This window comes from Staurois parvus, unplaced genomic scaffold (genome assembly GCF_062004578.1).
Source record: "Staurois parvus isolate SC_StPar_1 unplaced genomic scaffold, SC_StPar_1.0 ptg001418l, whole genome shotgun sequence".
In the NCBI taxonomy this organism is placed as follows: Eukaryota; Metazoa; Chordata; class Amphibia; order Anura; family Ranidae; genus Staurois; species Staurois parvus.
In genome coordinates, this window is record NW_028319214.1 from 2,704,885 (window position 1) to 2,724,845 (window position 19,961).

The window sequence follows — 19,961 nt, forward strand, 5'->3', positions numbered from 1 at the left end:
GGCTCCTATTCTCTAGATATTGATGGAGGCCATTTCACCAACACCCTCAAACTAAGAAGAAGGATCTACCACATTACAGTCACTAGATCACTGTTTAGGGGCAGGCAGGAGGCACTGATGCATCGTCCAGCTCGGATGCAGGGGTTGCCAGCAGCTGCACAGTGTACTGAATGGTACTAAAAATTAGAGCAGTATATGTCCAGGGATGAATGGCCAGAATGCAAGCAGTCTGCATTCTGGGCATTTGTCTCTGGGCCCATACTGCACCAAAGCACTGCTCAGTGCACTATCTAGCCCCAGCAGCTTTCAGCTTCTCGTAGAGTTTTATACGCTGTTGGCAGCAGGGCTGGATGGTCCACCTGTGCCTTCCACCCACACCTAAACTGCCCATTGTGTAGAAGACCTAACAAACTACAAAATGGCTCATCAAACAACTGTATGGTAGATAAATATTTTTATTAAAAGTGGAGTTCATCTCCACAAAAAAAAAGAAAAAAAAAAAGTAGAAAAGGGTTCCTATTGCTTTCCAAAATATAGCTACACCTATAGCTGCACATATACTCCGGAATAAACAATACTGCAATGACATATCACGACAGGGTGTATTCTCCTTCTGAGCTCACAGGATGAAGGAGAAGGTGCAGTGCTGCAGTTCTGGGAGGACATCTCTCTCTTCACCAGGATGTCTTGAGTTGGACTGGAAAAGAGTTGAGACACAGCAGACTGAGACTTCTGGGTGCCCTGAGATTGCTGAGCTGGTCCAACAAGAATACTGCCATGGAACTCTGGTACTCCAGAAGACTACAAAAAGACACAAAGAACATGCTCTGGTGACTTACGGATAATATACATAAAGTTATGTTGATCATACACCAATCGTGGATTATCAATAAACGTAGAATTACATGATGCAGTCACAAAGTTGCATATGAGTGTAAGGCTAACCAAAAACAACAGTTTCTTGGAAAAGTAAAAAAAAAAAAAAAAAAAAAGAAAAAAACAACACTACCCCAATTTTTTTTCTTTCAAAGGAACATCGGTGAACGCAAACAGAACAAAGTTAATGTTACAACACATCGTACTGTATTTTAATTTTTTTTTAAACTTGTCAAAATGATACTTTGCATCTATGCACAGCATGCATGCATAATGTTGTGATGTGCAGCAGTGAGATGTGCTGGGTAAAAATGCAGCATGCATTCGCACGCAATGTACCACAACCAATCTCAATGCAGTATTGTGGTGTGAGCAGGGCACATGGAACATAATGGTTTTCTATATGCCCTTTCATTGAGCCTGTCCCTAATGGGGAAATGTTTGTTCAGTTCCTATTAGGAAATGATAAAAGTCTCTCCAGTGGGTTTTTCAAGATTTTCAGGGTCAATTTGTATGGATTAGTCTTATGTATAATTATTTCACACCAACGCAGTACCAAAGTACAACCAAAGATGTAGAAATTTTTATGCAGCATGTTGCAACGCTCTACACTGCAGTATGTAAAGTTATAGTGATTATAAAGGCTGAACAATTTTTACCTTCATGCATTCTATGCATGAAGATAACATGTTCTATGTGCTTCTCCCCCCCACAGCTCCCCCTAATACTTACCTGAGCCCGCTCTCAATCCAGTGATGTGCATGGGAGCCTCAGCTATCCTTGCACTTCCTCTCCTCATTGGCTGAGATAGCAACAGGAGCCATTGGCTCCCTCTGCTGTCAATCACAGCCAGTGAGTAAATGAGGAGAGAGCGGGGTCAAGGCCAAACCATGGCTCTATGTGTCTTATGGACACAAAGAACAAGGCTTGGGAGTGAGCACTCACTGATGCCCCCATAGCAAGCAACTTGCTATTGGGAGTACTGGTCAAGGGGGAGGAGCCAGGAGCTCTGGCAGGGGACCAGCTAAGAAGAGGATTGGGGCTGTTCTGTGCAAAACCACTGCACAGAGCAGGTAAGTATGACATTTATTTACCTTTAAAGCCGAACCTTTAATATCACTTTACATGAACTGTAATTTTGAAAAAATTGGGGAATTAAAAAAAAAACCCAAAAAAACAATGAAAAACAGTTCGACACGTAAGAATGCATCGCAATGCCCTACACCAGCCTCTCTCAAACTTTTTACCCTTGAGAAACCCTTGAAATAATTTTACGGTGTGATTCCAGTCAAAACCTAAGCTAAAATCTTTTCTCACCCTCATTCTAAGCCTATTCTATATACCCTGTAAAAAGAGAGAAGTCTATACTTACCTATTCTGAAGTCGCTTCTGTCACATGACGGGGTTCCAGTTTGTGTAGAGGAGGGACAGCAGACAATGGCTGCGCTATAGTAAGCCTAAGGGTGACATCATTGGTCAGGCTCCGCAGCCATTGTAGCTGTTTTCATCTCTACACTGAAGCTAGCCGCTGGAGAGATCCTTGGGCTGGACCGGAGCAACTTTAGAATAGGTAAGTATAGACAATATAAACCTTCACCTTGTAAAACAACCCATTCAGTTTAAAATGGACATGAAAGGTAAAACATTTTTTGCAGAGTATTGTGTATTCCTGCACAATAGAAGAGTCCTTCCCACCAGATGCAGCACAATGGCTCACCTGAATTTCAGAGATTCAGCAAATGTGGAACCCAACCTCTTAAAAGCGATAAAGTGAGTCCTCCTGGTTCTGGAGAACACCTTGTTATAGATGCATACCCCGGAGGGTTGGGAAGGACTTATTCCTCCCAATTGGGAATGATCCCTCTCTGTCTCCCTCCCCTGTTTTTTATTCTCTGACTTTGGGTTTAATACTTCCCCGCCTTATACACTTGTATATAACCAAAAAAGAAGGGAGGATCAGCGTGACCTGGTGTGTAGACAAGATTCACCGTATGTCCCTCTACTTTGTGTTCAATGGGTCTACGGATCCTTGCCATACTTGCGCTCATCTGCCTCATTTATTGTATTTTAGGTTGTGGACGTATGTTTTTGACTCCTGCAATGCCATGCTGATTCTTTCAAAATGAATTAAAAAAAAAAAAAAAAAAAGGGGGGGGGTGCAACACATCTGTGTACAGATATAAAGAGAGAAAAGGTATTTGTAATTTTTTTTTTTTTTAAATAAGTGATGATATTACCTCTGTTCTCATTTGCATAAGGAGCTAAGGGAGGAGAGACTACATTCCACTGATCTTCCCAGTGAATGGCTGTGCTGGGGGGGGGGGGGAATGTCAGCAGAAGTCTGATCATAGGAGGAGAGCACACCGAGTTTCCAGCCCAGCTAGAGAACTGACCCACGGTGTGCTCTCCTGCCTAATGTGGTCAGTTTTTAAATAGGAAAGGAAAGGGACTGGACTGGGAGGAACTCCAGGTATTTCACAGCAAAAAAGCAATACAAATAGAGCAGGATATATTTTCATACAAGAACATGGCACAGTAGGAAAATATCAGGAATATGAAATGTTGGATTTACATATTTTTTAACCACTTCCAGACCAGCGACGTACCTGTACGTTGTACCGGAGTGATGCCTGATATGTGACAGTAACAATGAAATGACATGAAAAGGTGACTTCACCAACCAGATAAGATAAACAAAATAACAGTGGTACAATCAAAGGAAAATACTTCTATATCGATACACAGAAAGAACACAGCAGTAACTCAGGGCAATCAATGGGTCTACATAGAACTGAAACCCAGTTAAAGCATGGCCTGAGTACAGTAGTTGGGAAGATCCTACTGGGCAAGAAAAACATATGTGCCCCCCCCCCCCCCACAGTGCCTGCGGAGTCAAAAGAAATGGTCGATAAGGAAGGGGGGGGGGGGGGGGCTTGTGTGTGAAGTCAACTGCAAAACTAAATCTTCGGGTCACAGCAGTCCAGATTCTTCCTTTATGCATTATAGGAAGGAAGAGAAAGAAAGAAGAAAAAAAAAAAGGGAGGGGGGGGGGCAGAGGAAAAGGTCATACGAGGTCCAAGGGGAGGCTTGACCATTAGGGAGCAGGGAACCATGTTACCCATCAACCCGAAACGATCCTTGGTTCATACACACAAAACAAGTATTAGGCATATCGGAGGTATTAGTCTGAGAAACGAAAGCGGCCCCAATAAAACCACCTTGTCTTGTGTTCCTCTGATTTGTCTCAGATATTAGAAGACAGGTCCTCCATCTGTTCAATGTCATTCACCTTAGCAAACCATTGAGCCACTGTAGGGGCTGCCTATTTCCATTGGCTCGGGATAGCGTTTCTTAGAAATGGGAGTGAGGTTAAGGAGGACTGTCGCTGGGTCATTATGCAGAGATATGTCTGTAAATTTGCATATGAGTTGGAGCACTGGCTGCCAGAAAGTCTGGAGTTTAGGGCATTCCCAGAAGATATGGAGGTTAGTGCCAGGATGTTGCTCACATCGCCAGCATTGGTCAGATTTATTGGGGAATAGTTTGGCCAAGAGTCCTGTACTAGCGGGCAATAATTTTATAAGAGAATTCTTGATGTTTGCTGTAGAGGGAAGATTTCTGCGCAAAGAGGACACGGTCTTTCTGGGGTTCGGTAAAACTCATCTGCAGATCCCTCTCCCGTTTCGCTGAGAAAGGGGGATCGACAATTGCATGGAGGTACAATAGAGTTTTGTAGCAAGATGAAAGGGTACCATGGGTGGAGCCCTCATTCAAGCAGAGCTCCTCAAAGGAGTGAAGCTGCCAAAGGAAGAGAGCAGGTCTATGCATAGAGCACACAAAGTGTTAGAGCTGGAGGGCTCTCCAGTGATCCAGAGCTATAGGTGATCGTCTAACAAATATCTGAATGGGGATCCAGTTAGATGGTCGAAGAAAATGAGAGGCACGGAGTAGCCCTTTTGGGGTCTGCATTATAAAGGAAAGCCAGACAAGGAAGAGGTGGAAGAACCTGTCCATCTCTGCCAATGTAGGACCAATTACCGGGTGGGTGACCATGGCCAGCCAGCTACTAGCTACTCGATTGCTTATACAAGCAGCGGTAGGGAACATCCCCTCCCATGGTTTCTTGGGATCTCCCATCCGACAAGGAGTCCCGAGAAACCAGCTGGCATGTCCACCGGCTGGCTGAACAAAGCCGGAATCTGCTTTGATCAGCTCTCCTTTCTTGTAAACCAGAAGCGATCACTTCTGGTTTACTCGGAAACTTTTGGCGTCATTTTTAAAATCTGAAAGCATTCAAAAATGCAGATCTTGGTGTTTGAATGTTTTTAAGTGCAGAGGAGGAAGTTGGGGTCTCAGATCCCTGATCCCTCCATAAAAATACCAGTCGCGCATCTTTTGCTGTCATAGGGGATGTTTACATTCCTTGTGACAGCAATATAAGGGATTAACTTTTTTTTTTTTTTTTTTTTTAAAGTGACAGGTGAGGTATAGCTGCGATTGTCAGATCATGGGCAGTAATTCTAGAACTCCTCAGTAAATGTAAAGTGGTAAAGGTTTTTAAAGCGTCACCTATAAATAGTAAAATATACACCATTTCTTGCCGCTCCACGGACCTGCACAATTTTAAAAGTGTGACATGTTTAGTGTTCATTTACTTGGCGTAATATCTTTTATATTTTATGAAAAAAATGAGTATTATGATTTGTCTGTGTGCAATAAAATCCAATAAAGTGCATTTTTCCCAAAAACTGCTGTGCAAATACCGTATGAAAAAAAAAAAAAAAATGCAAAAACCACCAATTTGTACTTCAGGGTCTCTGCTTTAAAAATATACAATGTTTGGGGGTTCTAAGACCTTTTCTAGCAAAAAAAGACGGATTTTAAAATGTAAACAAAGTGCCAGAAATGGCTTGGGGCTGAAGTGGTTAAAGCAGAACTCTGGGCAAAAACTTCATTACATGTCTTTGTTGCCTATTTACTACCGTCACTGAATGTCATCCATCTTCTGGTTCACGCAGTAGTTGATCTAAAATAGCCTATTCATTTTGAAATCAAACAGTTAATTCTCTTTGGTTTCCTGTTTGTAAGACTGACGGCTGTAATGACTCCCATTCCTACAGCCACTGGTATTGGCACATCCCTTCTGTAGTTCATGCTCCAGGAAGTAGTGATTTAATTTAGCCCCACTTGCAGTGAAGGGCGGACCGGGACAGATTCAACATGTACAGGCCTAGTGTACCCCCCCACATTCACAACAATTCCCTGTGATTGATGAGAAATGTAGTTTCCTTTACTGGAGAGAGAGAGAGGGAGAGAGAGAGAGGGGATATGATGTAATCACTGTTACACCTCCTTGGTAGAGCAGATTATCTTTTGATTTACAGCAATGAGGTAATGAAAATTCAATGAGGTTTTTTTCTCTAAATGGTAAGGATTCTCAAAATGGTAACTGTTTAGTGTAGGGGAGTATACTAATGGGTGATTTTTTATTTTTTTGCCTATCCCGGAGATCTTTAAGCTTAGTTAGGTTTTGACTGAAATTACACTTAAGGGTTTTAGGGAATACCTGCTAAAATTTTCTACAGCTAAAAAGCACGAACAGTAAGCAGTTGAAAGCTTTAAAGAATCATCAATATAGCATACCTATAATATTTAACATAAAGAGACAGTTTTACAACATTCCCTTGCTCACGAATAACAAACATTACAATAAATGAATACAAAAATGGCCAGAAAAAAAGAAAACCGACTGTAAAAAAAAGGTCATTTTGTGGCCTCTTGTGGGTGAATTGTTTTACCCATTTACATTAGTGGTCAGTTGAGAAATGCCCCTTCACATTGGGGGATCCCTGGCAAAAGCCCCTTTGCACTTGAGGTCAACGTAGAAGTGATCCCGTACATTATAGGTCAGTGGGAAATTGCCCCCTGGTAGTCACTGTAACTGGGAGATCAATTTCTCCAAGGAGCCTGTAGCACTCTCTGGAGGAGCCTTAGTTGAGACAGCCTGCCCAACATAATGCATACCAGCGGGTGTGTGTTGTATAGGCCATAACTCTTTCCCATTGGTGTGAATGGGCCCCAAGACTCACTGCTCTGCATACTAAATGATTTTCATGCCTATTAAATTTCTTGAAAACTATAATAATTGGCAGAAAAGCTCTTCCTGTAAGAATATAATGTTTTAATATCAATCAGTGACTTACCCCTGCAAGGCCTGCTGGTGCAATCACAACACTGGACTGAGTAATTCTTGGTGCCAGCATGGTGTCTGACTTAAGGGAGGCTGGAGATACTATCACAGCTTGAGTCTGACCTGAAAATGATGCTGAAAGACAAATGAGTGCAGGTCAGATATAGGGTGCAGCAAAATATACAAATATGTACATAGATTAAAAAGAAATGGGGGAAAAAAGGAAGCAGATAAACTGAAAAATTAAGTCCAATTTGACAGGGTAGACTAAACTGTAGAGAAAAATATATTCAGGGATTAAGATTCACATGTTAAAAAGACAATTGCGCATTCAAACATCACTAACAGAAATACAAACATATTGGCTACTAAACTGCTGCAATATATCAGATTTTTCAATACGCATCAAGTGAAACCTTGTTAAAAGTCTTACGTCTAATAAAAAAAAAAAAAAAAGAAAAAAAGTGGGTAAAGCAATACAGTACTGAACACCATTTCATCCTCAAACATTGGAGTTAATGTAATCTCTATATTAGACAACATCCTATGTGTACCAATATTATTTATATCTTATTAAAATCTCAGCACTGAGTAGTAGCCTAGGACAGTGGTGCTGAATGTGTTTGAATTCTCCATAGTGCTACACACTTGTTTAGGGGACTGACAATCCTGGTCAAGCACCTTTTTTTTTTTTTTTTTTTTTTTTTTTTAACAAAGATCTATGAATTAAGGGAAGCAAAAATGGGGTATAGATATGTGGTGGGATTATTTTACTACAGGCCAGCTCTAATAAGGTCAGGGATGCCCAATTTATATCACCCGGAGCCCAGGACATGCAGTTCCAGGCACTGGGCAGGTGTTTTTTTTTTTTTTTTTTTACACATTTAGCCCTCCTGCAGGCAAGCAGCCTCTTTAGCCTGGATTCACACAAATGTGTACTGAAATCACAATGTCACTCCTGTTTCTATGCGATTTTAGTAGAAGTGCGATTTTGTCAGCACTTTATATCTCCCCAAAACTGCCCCCCTACTGACTTCAAGGTCAAAAAAGCCGCCCCACTGACTTCAAGGCAAAAACTCCTGTCAATAGCAATCCTATGTGAACATTTGTCTCCGCATGCCACTTGACTATCACTTGCGAGTCTGGAACGCACCACCACAAACTCACACAGGACCCTTTTCATGCTGGCACTCAAGACACAATGTGTGTGGATTGCATCTCAATAGGAACACATACTATCTACCCTGTCATGCAAATCTGAGTTTGAATACGCATCAAGAATTGCATATGTGTGAACCAGCTCTATTCATACCTGGGCATTTTGGGATTTCGACAGAATCAATATGATTCTGACAGCGATCGCAAAATCTTTTTCCTTAGGAGAGTGCATTTGATCAGCACAGGGCCAATCAGCACTGTCCAGACAGAGGTCAGGGGTCCTGCATCCCCCTAGAGCAGGGGTCTCCAAACTTTTCAAACAAAGGGCCAGTTTACTGTCCTTCAGGCTTTAGGATGGCCGGGTTGTGGTAAGTAGCGGTAAAAATGTCCTGGGCCCAACATCAGTGAAAATAAACATGGCCTCAGGGTTGATGGTCAGTAAGAGGAAGAGTAGTGCCCCATCGTTGGTATCAGTGGGAAGAATAGTGCCCCATCATTTGTATCAGTGGGAGAAATGGTGCCCCAATGTTGGTGTCAGTGGGAGGAATAGTGCCCCAAGGGACGGATTAATGCTAGCAGAGGGTCGCAGTTTGGATACTTCTGTCCTGGAGCAGAATGAAAACTCCTCCTATAAGCTTTAACATGTGCTCGGCTGGACATTGATAAAAGATTGATCTAACTGCCGCTGAGAAAAGGTATTCAGCAGTTTATATTTACTAAAATAATTGAGCTTCCATGTTGTGTACTGTGGGAGACCAGATATAGTGAATGCAGGGTCCTGGGTTTAGTAACACTAAGTCGCCATAAAGCACCTTTCGTTTTTAAAAGTAGCCCAGATTTAAATACAGTTTGTTAAAATTTGCTTTTTTTTTAAATCAGTGACAAGTAGACTGGGACCCCCAATTAGTCCCTTGGACAAGACGTTTTTAAAAAATTTCCACACCCCTGTAAGATACAGGTATAGATTTCGACAGGGAAAAAAGAAAAAAAAAAAACCTTGAACATTTTCGTAAAAACTTTGGAATCTAGGAAATCTTCAGATATAAAAAGTACAGTGCTTAAAATTCATAAAATTAAATGGCAGTTCTTGTGTAGCCGATTATAGTCAAGGGCACAGTAGCTGATAAAACAATTATACACCAGCCACAGGCTAAACTATTATTTACATTGTGATTAATTCAATGACTCATTACTCCAAGCTCTAAGAAGAAGGGATCCCGAGTATAGCAAGCTATATCCATGTCTACTCCTGACAGTATAGCAGCCCAACAGCAGCAGCAAAGCTTTTTTGGTCTTAATTCTATTCTGGGACACAGGGGTGCACTTACTGTTTTGTATATCTGTAATCGAGAATCAACCAATAGCGGGGCTAAAGCCCTCTGTAGGCTGAATTCACAGAGTTGAACCCAGCTGCCAAAATGACAGCTTTCTCTGGCTCTTTGCATGCAGCTGATAGCCAGCTGCTCTCACCTCCCTCCCCCTCCAGCCCTATACTCCAGTGAGCACTGGAGGGGCAGAGCAAAGAGCAGTGACTGAAAGCTCTGCTCTGACTGAGAACTGAGCGATCAGTGGTCATGTAATTGTTTGGTTCTCAGTCTTAGAGCCGGCTACAGACAGCAGCAGTCCAATGCTGCAGCATGGAAGTGAGGTGTTTTTTTTTTTTTTTTTTTTTAACACCAAGCGTCTCCTTTAAGAAACCCATACACATGGCCACTGTTTAATATTAGCTTGTAAATGCTCATCTGTACTCCCATCAAGATCTGTATTCAGCATTCCAAAACAACATCCGAAAGGTTAATGTAAAGGGCTCTAAGAAAGTTGCTTGAAATTCATTGAAGATTCTATTGCAGTATTTAACAGCCATCCTCAGCATAATGAAAAAAAACACTCACGCCCTGCCGCCAGTTTGCCAATACCGTGAAATGGTGCAGTGCAACCCAGGTTAAGGCCCACAACCCTTAGATCTTTTATTACAGTTAATAAAGTCCTGTAGAACTCATAACTTAGTAAATGACACTAAACTCATTTTTATAAAATGAATACAATATGCTTAAATATAAGTAGAATATACTTCTATTTTCCTTTGTTTCATCTCTCAAATGAAAGCTTTTTCTGCTATTCCCAGACTTCCTGTTCTAGGGTGGGCTACGTTTGCCTTCCATGCCTCCCTTGTGTATGCAAATGTAGCTACCTTCTTCCGCTTCCCCCAGAATGGAACACACATCTACTTGTAGACGCATTCAGCTCTATGGGAATTGTAGTACACATACAGCGAAGGATGTGATCAGAAATAACAGCACTGCCTGCTCTACATTAAGGCTGGGTTCACATCTGTGCGGGTGGTGCTGCTGCGGGACCCACATAAATACTGGCAGCCGCAACCACCCACACAGAGAAATGCGGGACCCACGGGTGGGTGACATTAATTCTAATGGCACGCTGCCTGCACTAGAAATCACAACTGTACTGGGAACCTTGGTACCTGTGCGGACTGCGATTTAAAAAATAGTGCAGGGACTTTTTTCTTGCATGTCCCAGGGCATGAAAGCCCATTAAAATGCACATGCAAATCGTGGCCCGCACAGGTCTGATTCTAGTCTAATAGCGGTGAGGTGCTTCAGTGGAGAATAGGAAGCAGGCACAGGAGGAAAAAAGTCTGAAAACAATGATAGGAGACTTTTTAAACAAAAAACAGAGCCATCATATACTTGCTATTTTAGAATGATTGATTACGTGTTGATTTTTGAACTCTGCATGACTAAAAGGTCCCTTTCAGACAGCTCTGATCCCCGCTGAGCAAGTGGATGACAGGTCTGTGTCTGCTCTGCTGCTGCAGAGCGGACACAGACACAGCCCACTGTTTTCTATGGGAAAGTTGGATGGAAATCGACCTCTTGTCCGTTTCCACCCAACTGTCATCCGATCCGCTAGACGGATGAGGAACGAATCCCCTGAGCTGTGTATGGTTTGATCGGGTCCATCTGAAAAACTGACAGGTGGACCCGATTGGACAGTCAGTGTGAAAGGGGCCTAAAGGATACAAGATGATCCTAAAGTGTGCCTACATCTCCTGTCATTTTTAGCATTAACAAGCAAAGTTTAAAAAAAAAAGGAAGTATTAATAAATCATAATGCATACCTTCAGCTACTAAAAGCGGAATTTGTATTCAAAAAGTGTATAACCCAAACATCCTGGTGAAGATCAGATGCATGATTTGCTGACAGCAACATAGCACCCATCTTTAATGCAATCAGCACCAGTCATAACAGGTCTATCTCCTTTGCTGGACATATCCATGGTCAGTGAAAAGATTTTATTCCAACAGTCACTCTGATTCCCAGAGCCGCATATCATTGTCCACAAGTTGCAGTATCTTTACCTACAAATACAGCTGTCAGAGAACATAGTAGACTTGTTCCTCATTGATGTCTAACCTTTTTACTACATAAAATACATAAAGTACAGACATGTGTGTTCTGTCGAAGGCCGATCTGTTCCACAGGATACATTATACTCCAAACACAACCCCCACATACACCCTGTTCCAAATTATTATGCAAATGATATTTTTTTCTCATTTACCTAAATAATTGATGTAAATAACAGTCAGCATAATTCTCATGTTATCAACTATTAAGAGTACAATTCAAATTTTATTGAACAAACCTCCTAATGATAACAGTATTTTTGTTAAACATAAAACACTTCCAACGACTGTTCCAAATTATTACGCACAGTAAGTTTCAAAACACTTTATAGGTTGTAAAGAATTGAAAATTGTCATTTGTTGTGTTTGCAGCATATTTACTGAAATCAAAAGCTATTTCAATCAAACTTTTAACAACATTTTAACTTTTTAAACATTTTAACAGGTCACGTTACATTGTAACATAGGACCCCTTATTTGATAGTAGCTTCACAAGTCTTGCATCCATTGAACTTGTGAGTTTTTGGACAGTTTCTGCTTGAATTTGTTTGCAAGATGTCAGAATAGCCTCCCAGAGCTGCTGTTTGGATGTAAACTGCCTCCCACCCTCATAGATCTTTTGCTTGAGGATGCTCCAAAGGTTCTCAATAGGATTGAGGTCAGGGGAGGATGGAGGCCACACCATGACTCTCTCTCCTTTTATCCCCATAACAGCCATTGATGCAGAGGTATTCTTTGCAGCATGAGATGGTGCATTGTCATGCATGAAGATGATTTTATTACGGAAAGCATAGTTCTTACTTCTGTACCAGGGAAGAAAGTAGTCAGTCATAAACTCCACATACTTTGCAGAGGTCATCTTTACACCTTCGGGGACCCTAAAGGGGCCGACCAGCTCTGTTCCCATGATTCCGGCCCAAAACATGACTCCACCACCGCCTTGCGGACGTCGCAGCCTTGTTGGAACAGGGTGGCCGTGCACCAACCATCCACTACTCTATCCATCTGGACCATCCAGGGTTGCACGGCACTCATCAGTGAACAGGACTGTTTGAAAATTAGTCTTCATGTATTTTTCTGCCCAATGCAGCCATTTCTGCTTGTGAGCATTGGTTAGTGGTGGCCGAATAGAAGGTTTATGCACAGTTGCAAGACTCTGGAGGACTCTACACCTTGATGTCCGTGGCACTCCAGAGGCACTAGCAGCTTCAAATATCTGTTTGCTGCTATGTAATGGTATTTTAGCAGCTGCTCTCTTGATCCGATGCATGGATCTAGCAGAAATCTTCCTCAATGTGCCTTTATCTGCACCAACCTGTCTGTGCTCTGAATCAGCCACAAATCTCTTAATAGTGTGATGATCACGCTTACATTTTCGTGAAATATCTAATGTTTTCATACCTCGTCCAAGGCATTGAACTATTTCACTCTTTTCGGCAGCAGAGAGATCCTTTTTCTTCCCCATATTGCTTGAAAATTGTGCTCTGCTTAATAATGTGGAACACCCTCCTTTAGTAGTTTTTCCTTAAATTGAGCTCACCTGCCAATCTAATTATCACAGGTGTCCGAGATTGTTTTCAGTGATCAAAAGAGCCCTGACACACAATGCCATCCATGAGTTAAACTGAACAACAAAATATTGAATCTTTGTGACACTTAAATAGAATTTGCATAATAATTTGGAACACGGTGTAGATGACCCTTTACAAATTACTAAACTACTCCACACAGAGCTTATAAAATCTTGCAGATACATTACCAGACAGAAAGGGGAATCTGAAAGCATGTGAACCTGTGCAACACCTGATATTCATTCTTTTGGTTATCCTCTCAAAGTAAAACGATTACACTTGATTATAAAGTCCCTTACACACGATGAGATTGGGCAAATGATCGTCTGGTTTTTTTCATGCTAATCTCATATCGAAAGTGAAGCAGATACTAGAATTAAGAAAGTTCTTGAAAGACAGAATACAAATTCGGAAGTGATGTAATGTATTTGTATTGTATTTTTGGATTAAAACGGCACTGCTTAAACGAAAATTGTATGATCTGGTATCGTACGAGAAAACTTTGTGTTTATCCATTCAAATTTCAGAGCGGTGTACTAACGATCAGATTATCATACGATCACTTCGAAAGTGGTATTTTTTGTATGATTTTCTGATTGTGTGTACTAGGCTAGAGAGGCCCTGTCCTGTTTCTTCCTTTAGCGGGTGTTTGAGCCTTTGTTTTACCCCTCCACCCAAATGCCCAGCCACATTATCACGGTTTAACTATATTTCTCCTCTTTCCTGACTGCCCAGATGCATGTTACCGCAGATTTAGATTCTGTGAAAGGCATAGGGTGCCATAGCAAAAACTTTCCTTAATGGGCGATCATATATAAATAAAAGAAAGGAGTTAATTTTTTTCCCAAGGAATTGAGTACAGTTATTGCATAAATTGATAATTCAACACCCAATACCTTAAAGCAGAATTTCACCTTAAAAGGTGATCTGCTAATCCTACCCCACAACCCTCCCTTAGAATGTTTTCTTCTATATTTCTGCAACGTACCAGCTCCGGCTTAGATTGGCTAGGAGATCCCAGCAGACGTTCCCTTCCCCTGGTTGCAACCACCTTGGATGTCCCAGGAGACTACGGGACTATTCACAGATTGCAGCAGGGAGTTGGCTGTGAAGCCTCAGGGAGTCACAGCCAGCTTGCCATAGTAGACATGGTGGCACGGAGGACCTGAAGACCAGTGAGGAACCAACTAAAGTAAAGACAGCGCTGAATCCTTGCACTGGTGTTTCTTTATTAAAATTTAGCAGCTACAGTATTTGGAGCTTCTGACTTAATTTTTTAAAAATTGACTAAAGATGGTCTGTAAATATTGTTTCATGTAGTGATGTATAGGCTACAATAACAAGTTATACAGCATGTACCAGGTAAAACTGCACAAACCACAACGAAATCTACCAAGCAAGCACAATTTGGCAAAATTCAGCACTGAAAACTTAACCAGCAAATATAGCTGGTATAGCTACGAACCAATAAAAACCCCAATAAAACTACTAAAACAGATTCCTTTAAATTCAGTAGATAAATGCTAGGGCATTAAATCACCTAGAGCTTCTCTGGGAGACCAATGGTGGGATAATCAGGGCTTTGCCAGCTGTGTTCTCCCTAGAAATTTTTCTTCATCTATACGGTATGAAAAACAAAGGAAGAACAAAATGGCTGTGCAATGGAAGAAATGGAAATCACTTGCAAATGTTTTGGATTTTTGTTTTCTTCAAAAACAAAAAAAAATAATCTAAAATTTTTTTATGAAATGTAAAAGAGTTATAAGGTAAATATTAACTCAAAATTATTTGCGTTTGCAAAAAGGCAAAAACACAATACTCAAATTGTAAGTAGGCTGCTCAATAAACATTACAAACTATCGCTTTAGAGTTAACTCCTAACCCTGGCCCTAGAATGTTCCCATCTCTGGCTTGTGTGGAACACCTGATATGTGCTGTTCCAAGGAATTTAAGCAATGTGTGTTCTAAATGCCTGCATGTGTATGCGATTCCAAGGCCTCATGCACATAGGGTGTTTTTCCAGCCACATTTAGGGGTGTCAGACTTTTACTACTTTCAAACACCCCTCCATGTTATCTTTTGTGTGACTGGAGTGTTTACAGGCAGGAAAAAACTTGGGGCCAATGCTTCCAGGAACAGCAGCGTTTTGGCAGAAAAAACACATGACTTATGTAAATGTTCATTAACGCTAGGCACGTTTATCACTTGAGTGTGAATTTCAGTGGTCGGAATAAATTATAATCCTGGCTAATGAAATTAATTATGCCCAAGTGCTTGACTCCTGTAAATGTGCCTAAATGCTTGTAAAAGTGCCTAAGGGCACATGTACACTGCAGCTGTTCAGTGTTTTTTTGTTTTTTTTAAAGCAGCCCCTGAACTCTCCCTAATGTTTTCCTATGTGTCCATGTACACATCTTCATTTACAGTCGTTTACAGTCTTTTTTTGGAACGCAGAAAACTTGCGTTCAGCAGTCCATTTTATCAGCGTTTCAAACGCAAAACACTTGAAAACGCAGCAAATCGCGTTTATAAGCATTTGCTTTGAACATTTTCTTTTAACTCTTCCATTTCCAGATGCTGTCCAGAACCTTTTTTCATCATGAAAAATGCATGCAACGCGTTTTCAAGGCACTCAGATGGACAAAACACTGAACACAGGATGTTCCTACCAAGCTTGTCACACATTGTAATGACCAATTCCCACCTCAGACCTCTTCCACCCTTGGAAACAAAATATATGTTAATGACCATTCACACCTCAAATTCCTCATGAAGACCCCCTGCCAGATTTCATGGCAAAAGTGCAGGCCTGACTTTGAAGGCTTTAAGAGGCAGCTGTGTGGTGCTGAGGAAACCACTAAACTTACTGATTTAGTGTTCTGTCTCAGATCCAGCAAGTAAAATGCACTAAGGCTGCAGTCACCATATTTCATTGCATTATAGCACTCAACATGCACAATTTTGAGTGTTAACTTGTATTTCTGTAATGTAGTCCATTAACTGTAAAGGGGATGCCAAAGCATTGCAAAAAGGACATTTTAACACACCTATACTTTTTTTTTTTTTTTTTTTTAAGCGGTACACCTGTGCATAGTGGTGTGCTAATATGCAGTTGTTGACGTGCACTAGCAAGGTGCAGCAAGGTGCCATTCAAAATCAATGGCACAGCAAAAGTACTGTTTCATGTGTTACTGTGCATTGTGGTAAAATGCACATTTGCTATACCATGCAAGTCTGAAAAATAATATAATTTAATACTGCTAATTTGATAGCTCTGAGCATGAAAGTGAGAAGAGCGTTTCCAGGTTCATTTGTTTCAATAGGATATGCAAGTTTCTCTATTCAATCCATCCAGATTTTCTCTCTAGCAGATCCAGGCTTACATTTGGACAAGGTGAGCCCAGTGCCACAGAGGGGGAGTGGGCTTTTCGGGGATTTTTTTCTCAGAGCGTCTGCCAAAGACAGTCTGGAGAATTGCACAGAGCGGTTGCTTACCGCCTGTTTTGTAGTCCCCCGCCGGTGCTGTCTGCTCCTTCTTCCAAGTGCTCCCACAGCAAGCCAGCTGCTAAAGACACACCCATGTGTATGCATTCCCAAGTCAGAGAATGCATTAAGGTACAAAAACATGTAGACTTTTCAACCACTTTGATTCTAACAAGGACTCTACAGGCAGGGCAACAACCAAACGTTTCCTCTAATAGATATATAATACATGTTAGCCATGCCCCCCCCCCCTAATCTGCCTGCTGCCTAGTCAATAAAAGAGCATGCCCACATTAATGAGGTCCTCCTCCTGCAAGCACCTAGAGACTATAAAAGTTAGACTGAAAGCACTGGGTAATGCAGCAGCTCCTGATAGCTCACGGTGCTGGTACCCCTCTTAGGCTGAGTTCTAGGGTTCCGGAAAGCTAATTAAATATAAAGAGAGATTTCTAGATATACTGGCAGATTTTTTTTTTTTACTCTGCAAGTAGATACTACATATAACCAAATTGTTATTTTCTTCAAATTTGAGTTTAACCTCCCTAGCGGTATGATTGTGTCAGTATTTCTGTGCTCAAAGCAGTACTTTTTTGCATGGAAATATGTTTTTTTATTGTAGGCCTGTAATTCTTAGGAATAACTCACTGAAATCTGTCCGAACAAGAGTCTAGTAAACATCCGGGGTATGAAAATTTGAAACAGGAAATCATAAATTATAATATAATAAATAATCATAAAAAATAATAAATTTAATTCAATAATATAATCAAACCAAAAACACTGAAATTAGAAATAGAGCGCCAAGTTCACACATCACTGAGCTTAGTCGCAAAATCGTTTTCAGTACCTGATGATGAATTTCCCCCACGAATCATCACTCAATTCTGCAAGTAGTTCTAATTTACTATCGCTGTTCTCTAGCTGGTCTAAAACTGCTTTTGACCTGAAAGGGACGCTTTTTGGATGCCATGGACATTTCTCAGTTTCCAGGCAGAAAGAACAGTAAAAATGTGGACAGGGCACAGGACAAAGCACTCGGGACAAAATGTATGTGAAATGGTTTGATACAGTAATGTTTTACTATGTGATTTTAGTGTATTGAGTGAATGTCACTTTAAAACTTTTTGAATTTCCCGCCGTTTCCGTCCCGACGCTCGCAGGGAACGGAACCCGGAAGATGGATGCCAGCATCGGCCGGATGAGATGGCCAAAGACGCTGCAGAGGGGACATCGCGGGAGCGAAGGACAAGGTAAGTGATCGATGGAATCCCTGAGCAACGCTGCAGTGTAATCCAGAGTGTAGCTCGGGGTTACCGCTTTTGGTACTGAAAGTTTACCCCGAGTTACACTCGGCAATACCTCCAGGGGGGTTAACATTAAAGTCAAGTAGAATAAAAACCAACATAAATTAGTTGTGTAGTCATGAAAAATGTAAATGCATTTTCTAATTGCAACTAGTGTAAGCACATGTGTATGGCTATCAGCTGGTTGGAAGCACATATACTGGGGGATGGAAGCCTGCACTAAAAGCCAATACGGCTCTTCTGCAGTACACCTGTATGACCTCATCAGTCTCCACTATGAAGGGTGCTGAAGCTGAGCTACTGCTGAAAGGTCAAGGACGTGGCTGTGCTGCCTGGCACGGGTTGCTGGATCATAAAACTGGCTGAATTACAAATTCTTTGGAAGGTTAAACAGTTTCTATGTAATTAGCTACTTGCCTGGGGTTCAGCTTTATACACAAAATCATGAGCACAAACCACCACTAGGTGTCTCTGTGCACCCAATACATAGTACCATGGGTCTTTGGTGTACAATGGGATGAAAGTGATGAAAACATTGCTGCCACGTGTAATAAACAATTCTTGACTTCAGAACAGCTTGGCGTTGAGGGTTTGCCATTGGCAGCAGTTCTCTTGCAGCACACTTTTCACACATAAGCATCTAACAGCTTTAGGAGTAACTTCAGGATTAACCACCACCAATACAAAGATTTTTACATACTAATAATACTAAAAAGAAAAAAAAAAAAAAAACACACTCAAAAAAAGATCACTTACATTTCTAAGAAGTAGGCATGCAAATAACGATTATTTTCATAATCAAGTAGCTGGCCGATTGTTTCGATTAGCTGATTAATCGGAAAAAAAACCCCAAAATAAAAAGTTTGATGTATAATTAATGGTAATTAATTTACTTAATATGTAAAGTCATTTATTCTTGAATATCTATATGCAGTGGTAAATAGCGGTAACCAACTCTATGGTTAGGGAACAAAATATCTAATCCACTCAGGATCAATTTTTAATTTAAAAAAAAAAATAAAAAAAATACCTAAAACACTGTTTTGCAGATTCAGACAGAACTGTAATATAATACTGTATTATGCATGACAGATTGATACACGCTACCTGAGCCTGCTCTCACTTATGCTGGTCATACACAAACACATTTTTTATTCAAAAATGTTTGTTTTAAGAGGATTGCCTAATAGTGGGGTCAAATCGACGCTCGTTTTTGACTACAGCAAAGGGAAAATTTGAAGGAGCAGAATAGTACTGTTCTCGATCTAACAAGTTTTCGGAAAGTGTATCTGGTTTTCATTCAGAAATTAGAATAATTTTAAAATTAAATGCTAAAAGCAAGTGAAAATTTCAAAACCACATTCATCCATTCATCAAATGTATAAAGAACGAAAGTACAAATATTCTCATCCAAAAATCGATACAAGTATGGCCTGCACAAGATATAGTAGCAGCATGTCTTTTTCCATCACATGACGGGGTAAAAAAAACAAAAGCACACAGTGTATGTATGTATATATATATATATATATATATATATATATATATATATATATATATACTTAATATACTTATATCATATATATTTTAATAAATATACCCAGAAATAGGATATACAGGGTATTTTAACTGGGAGTCAGACATGAAGCTATATGAAGAGGAGTGGGAGGATATAAATCTTTATATTAAAGCAGTACTAAAGGCTGAGACTTTTTTGCATGGATATTATCTCTTTAAAAGAGAAGTTTAGGAATTTTAAATCACACTTACCTAGGTGGATGCAGCACTGATCCGATGCTGCATCTGTCCCCCACCAGCTCTAAAGCCGAGAATGGAGTGATCAGACACCACTGATTGCTGTTCTCCTTGCCGGACAGTCTGAGGTGCAATCTGGTGGTGTCTGATGGGCTGAAACGTGATATCCCTGAGGTGTTCTTATTGGATTTAAGTC

At 40.7% G+C, this 19,961-nt stretch overlaps 1 protein-coding gene across 1 annotated transcript in view; it reads right to left on the bottom strand.

Annotated features, from left to right (window-relative positions):
- The window catches only part of MLXIP (MLX interacting protein), a 132,104-nt gene that overhangs the window by 15,549 nt on the left and 96,594 nt on the right, over window positions 1-19,961 (bottom strand). Inside the window, exons 10-11 of the mRNA XM_089662044.1 lie at window positions 7,080-7,201; window positions 624-801 (exon numbers count right to left, since the gene is read on the bottom strand). Of these exons, the coding sequence (XP_089518170.1) occupies window positions 624-801; window positions 7,080-7,201 (300 nt within the window). The remainder of the gene's footprint in view (window positions 1-623; window positions 802-7,079; window positions 7,202-19,961) is intronic.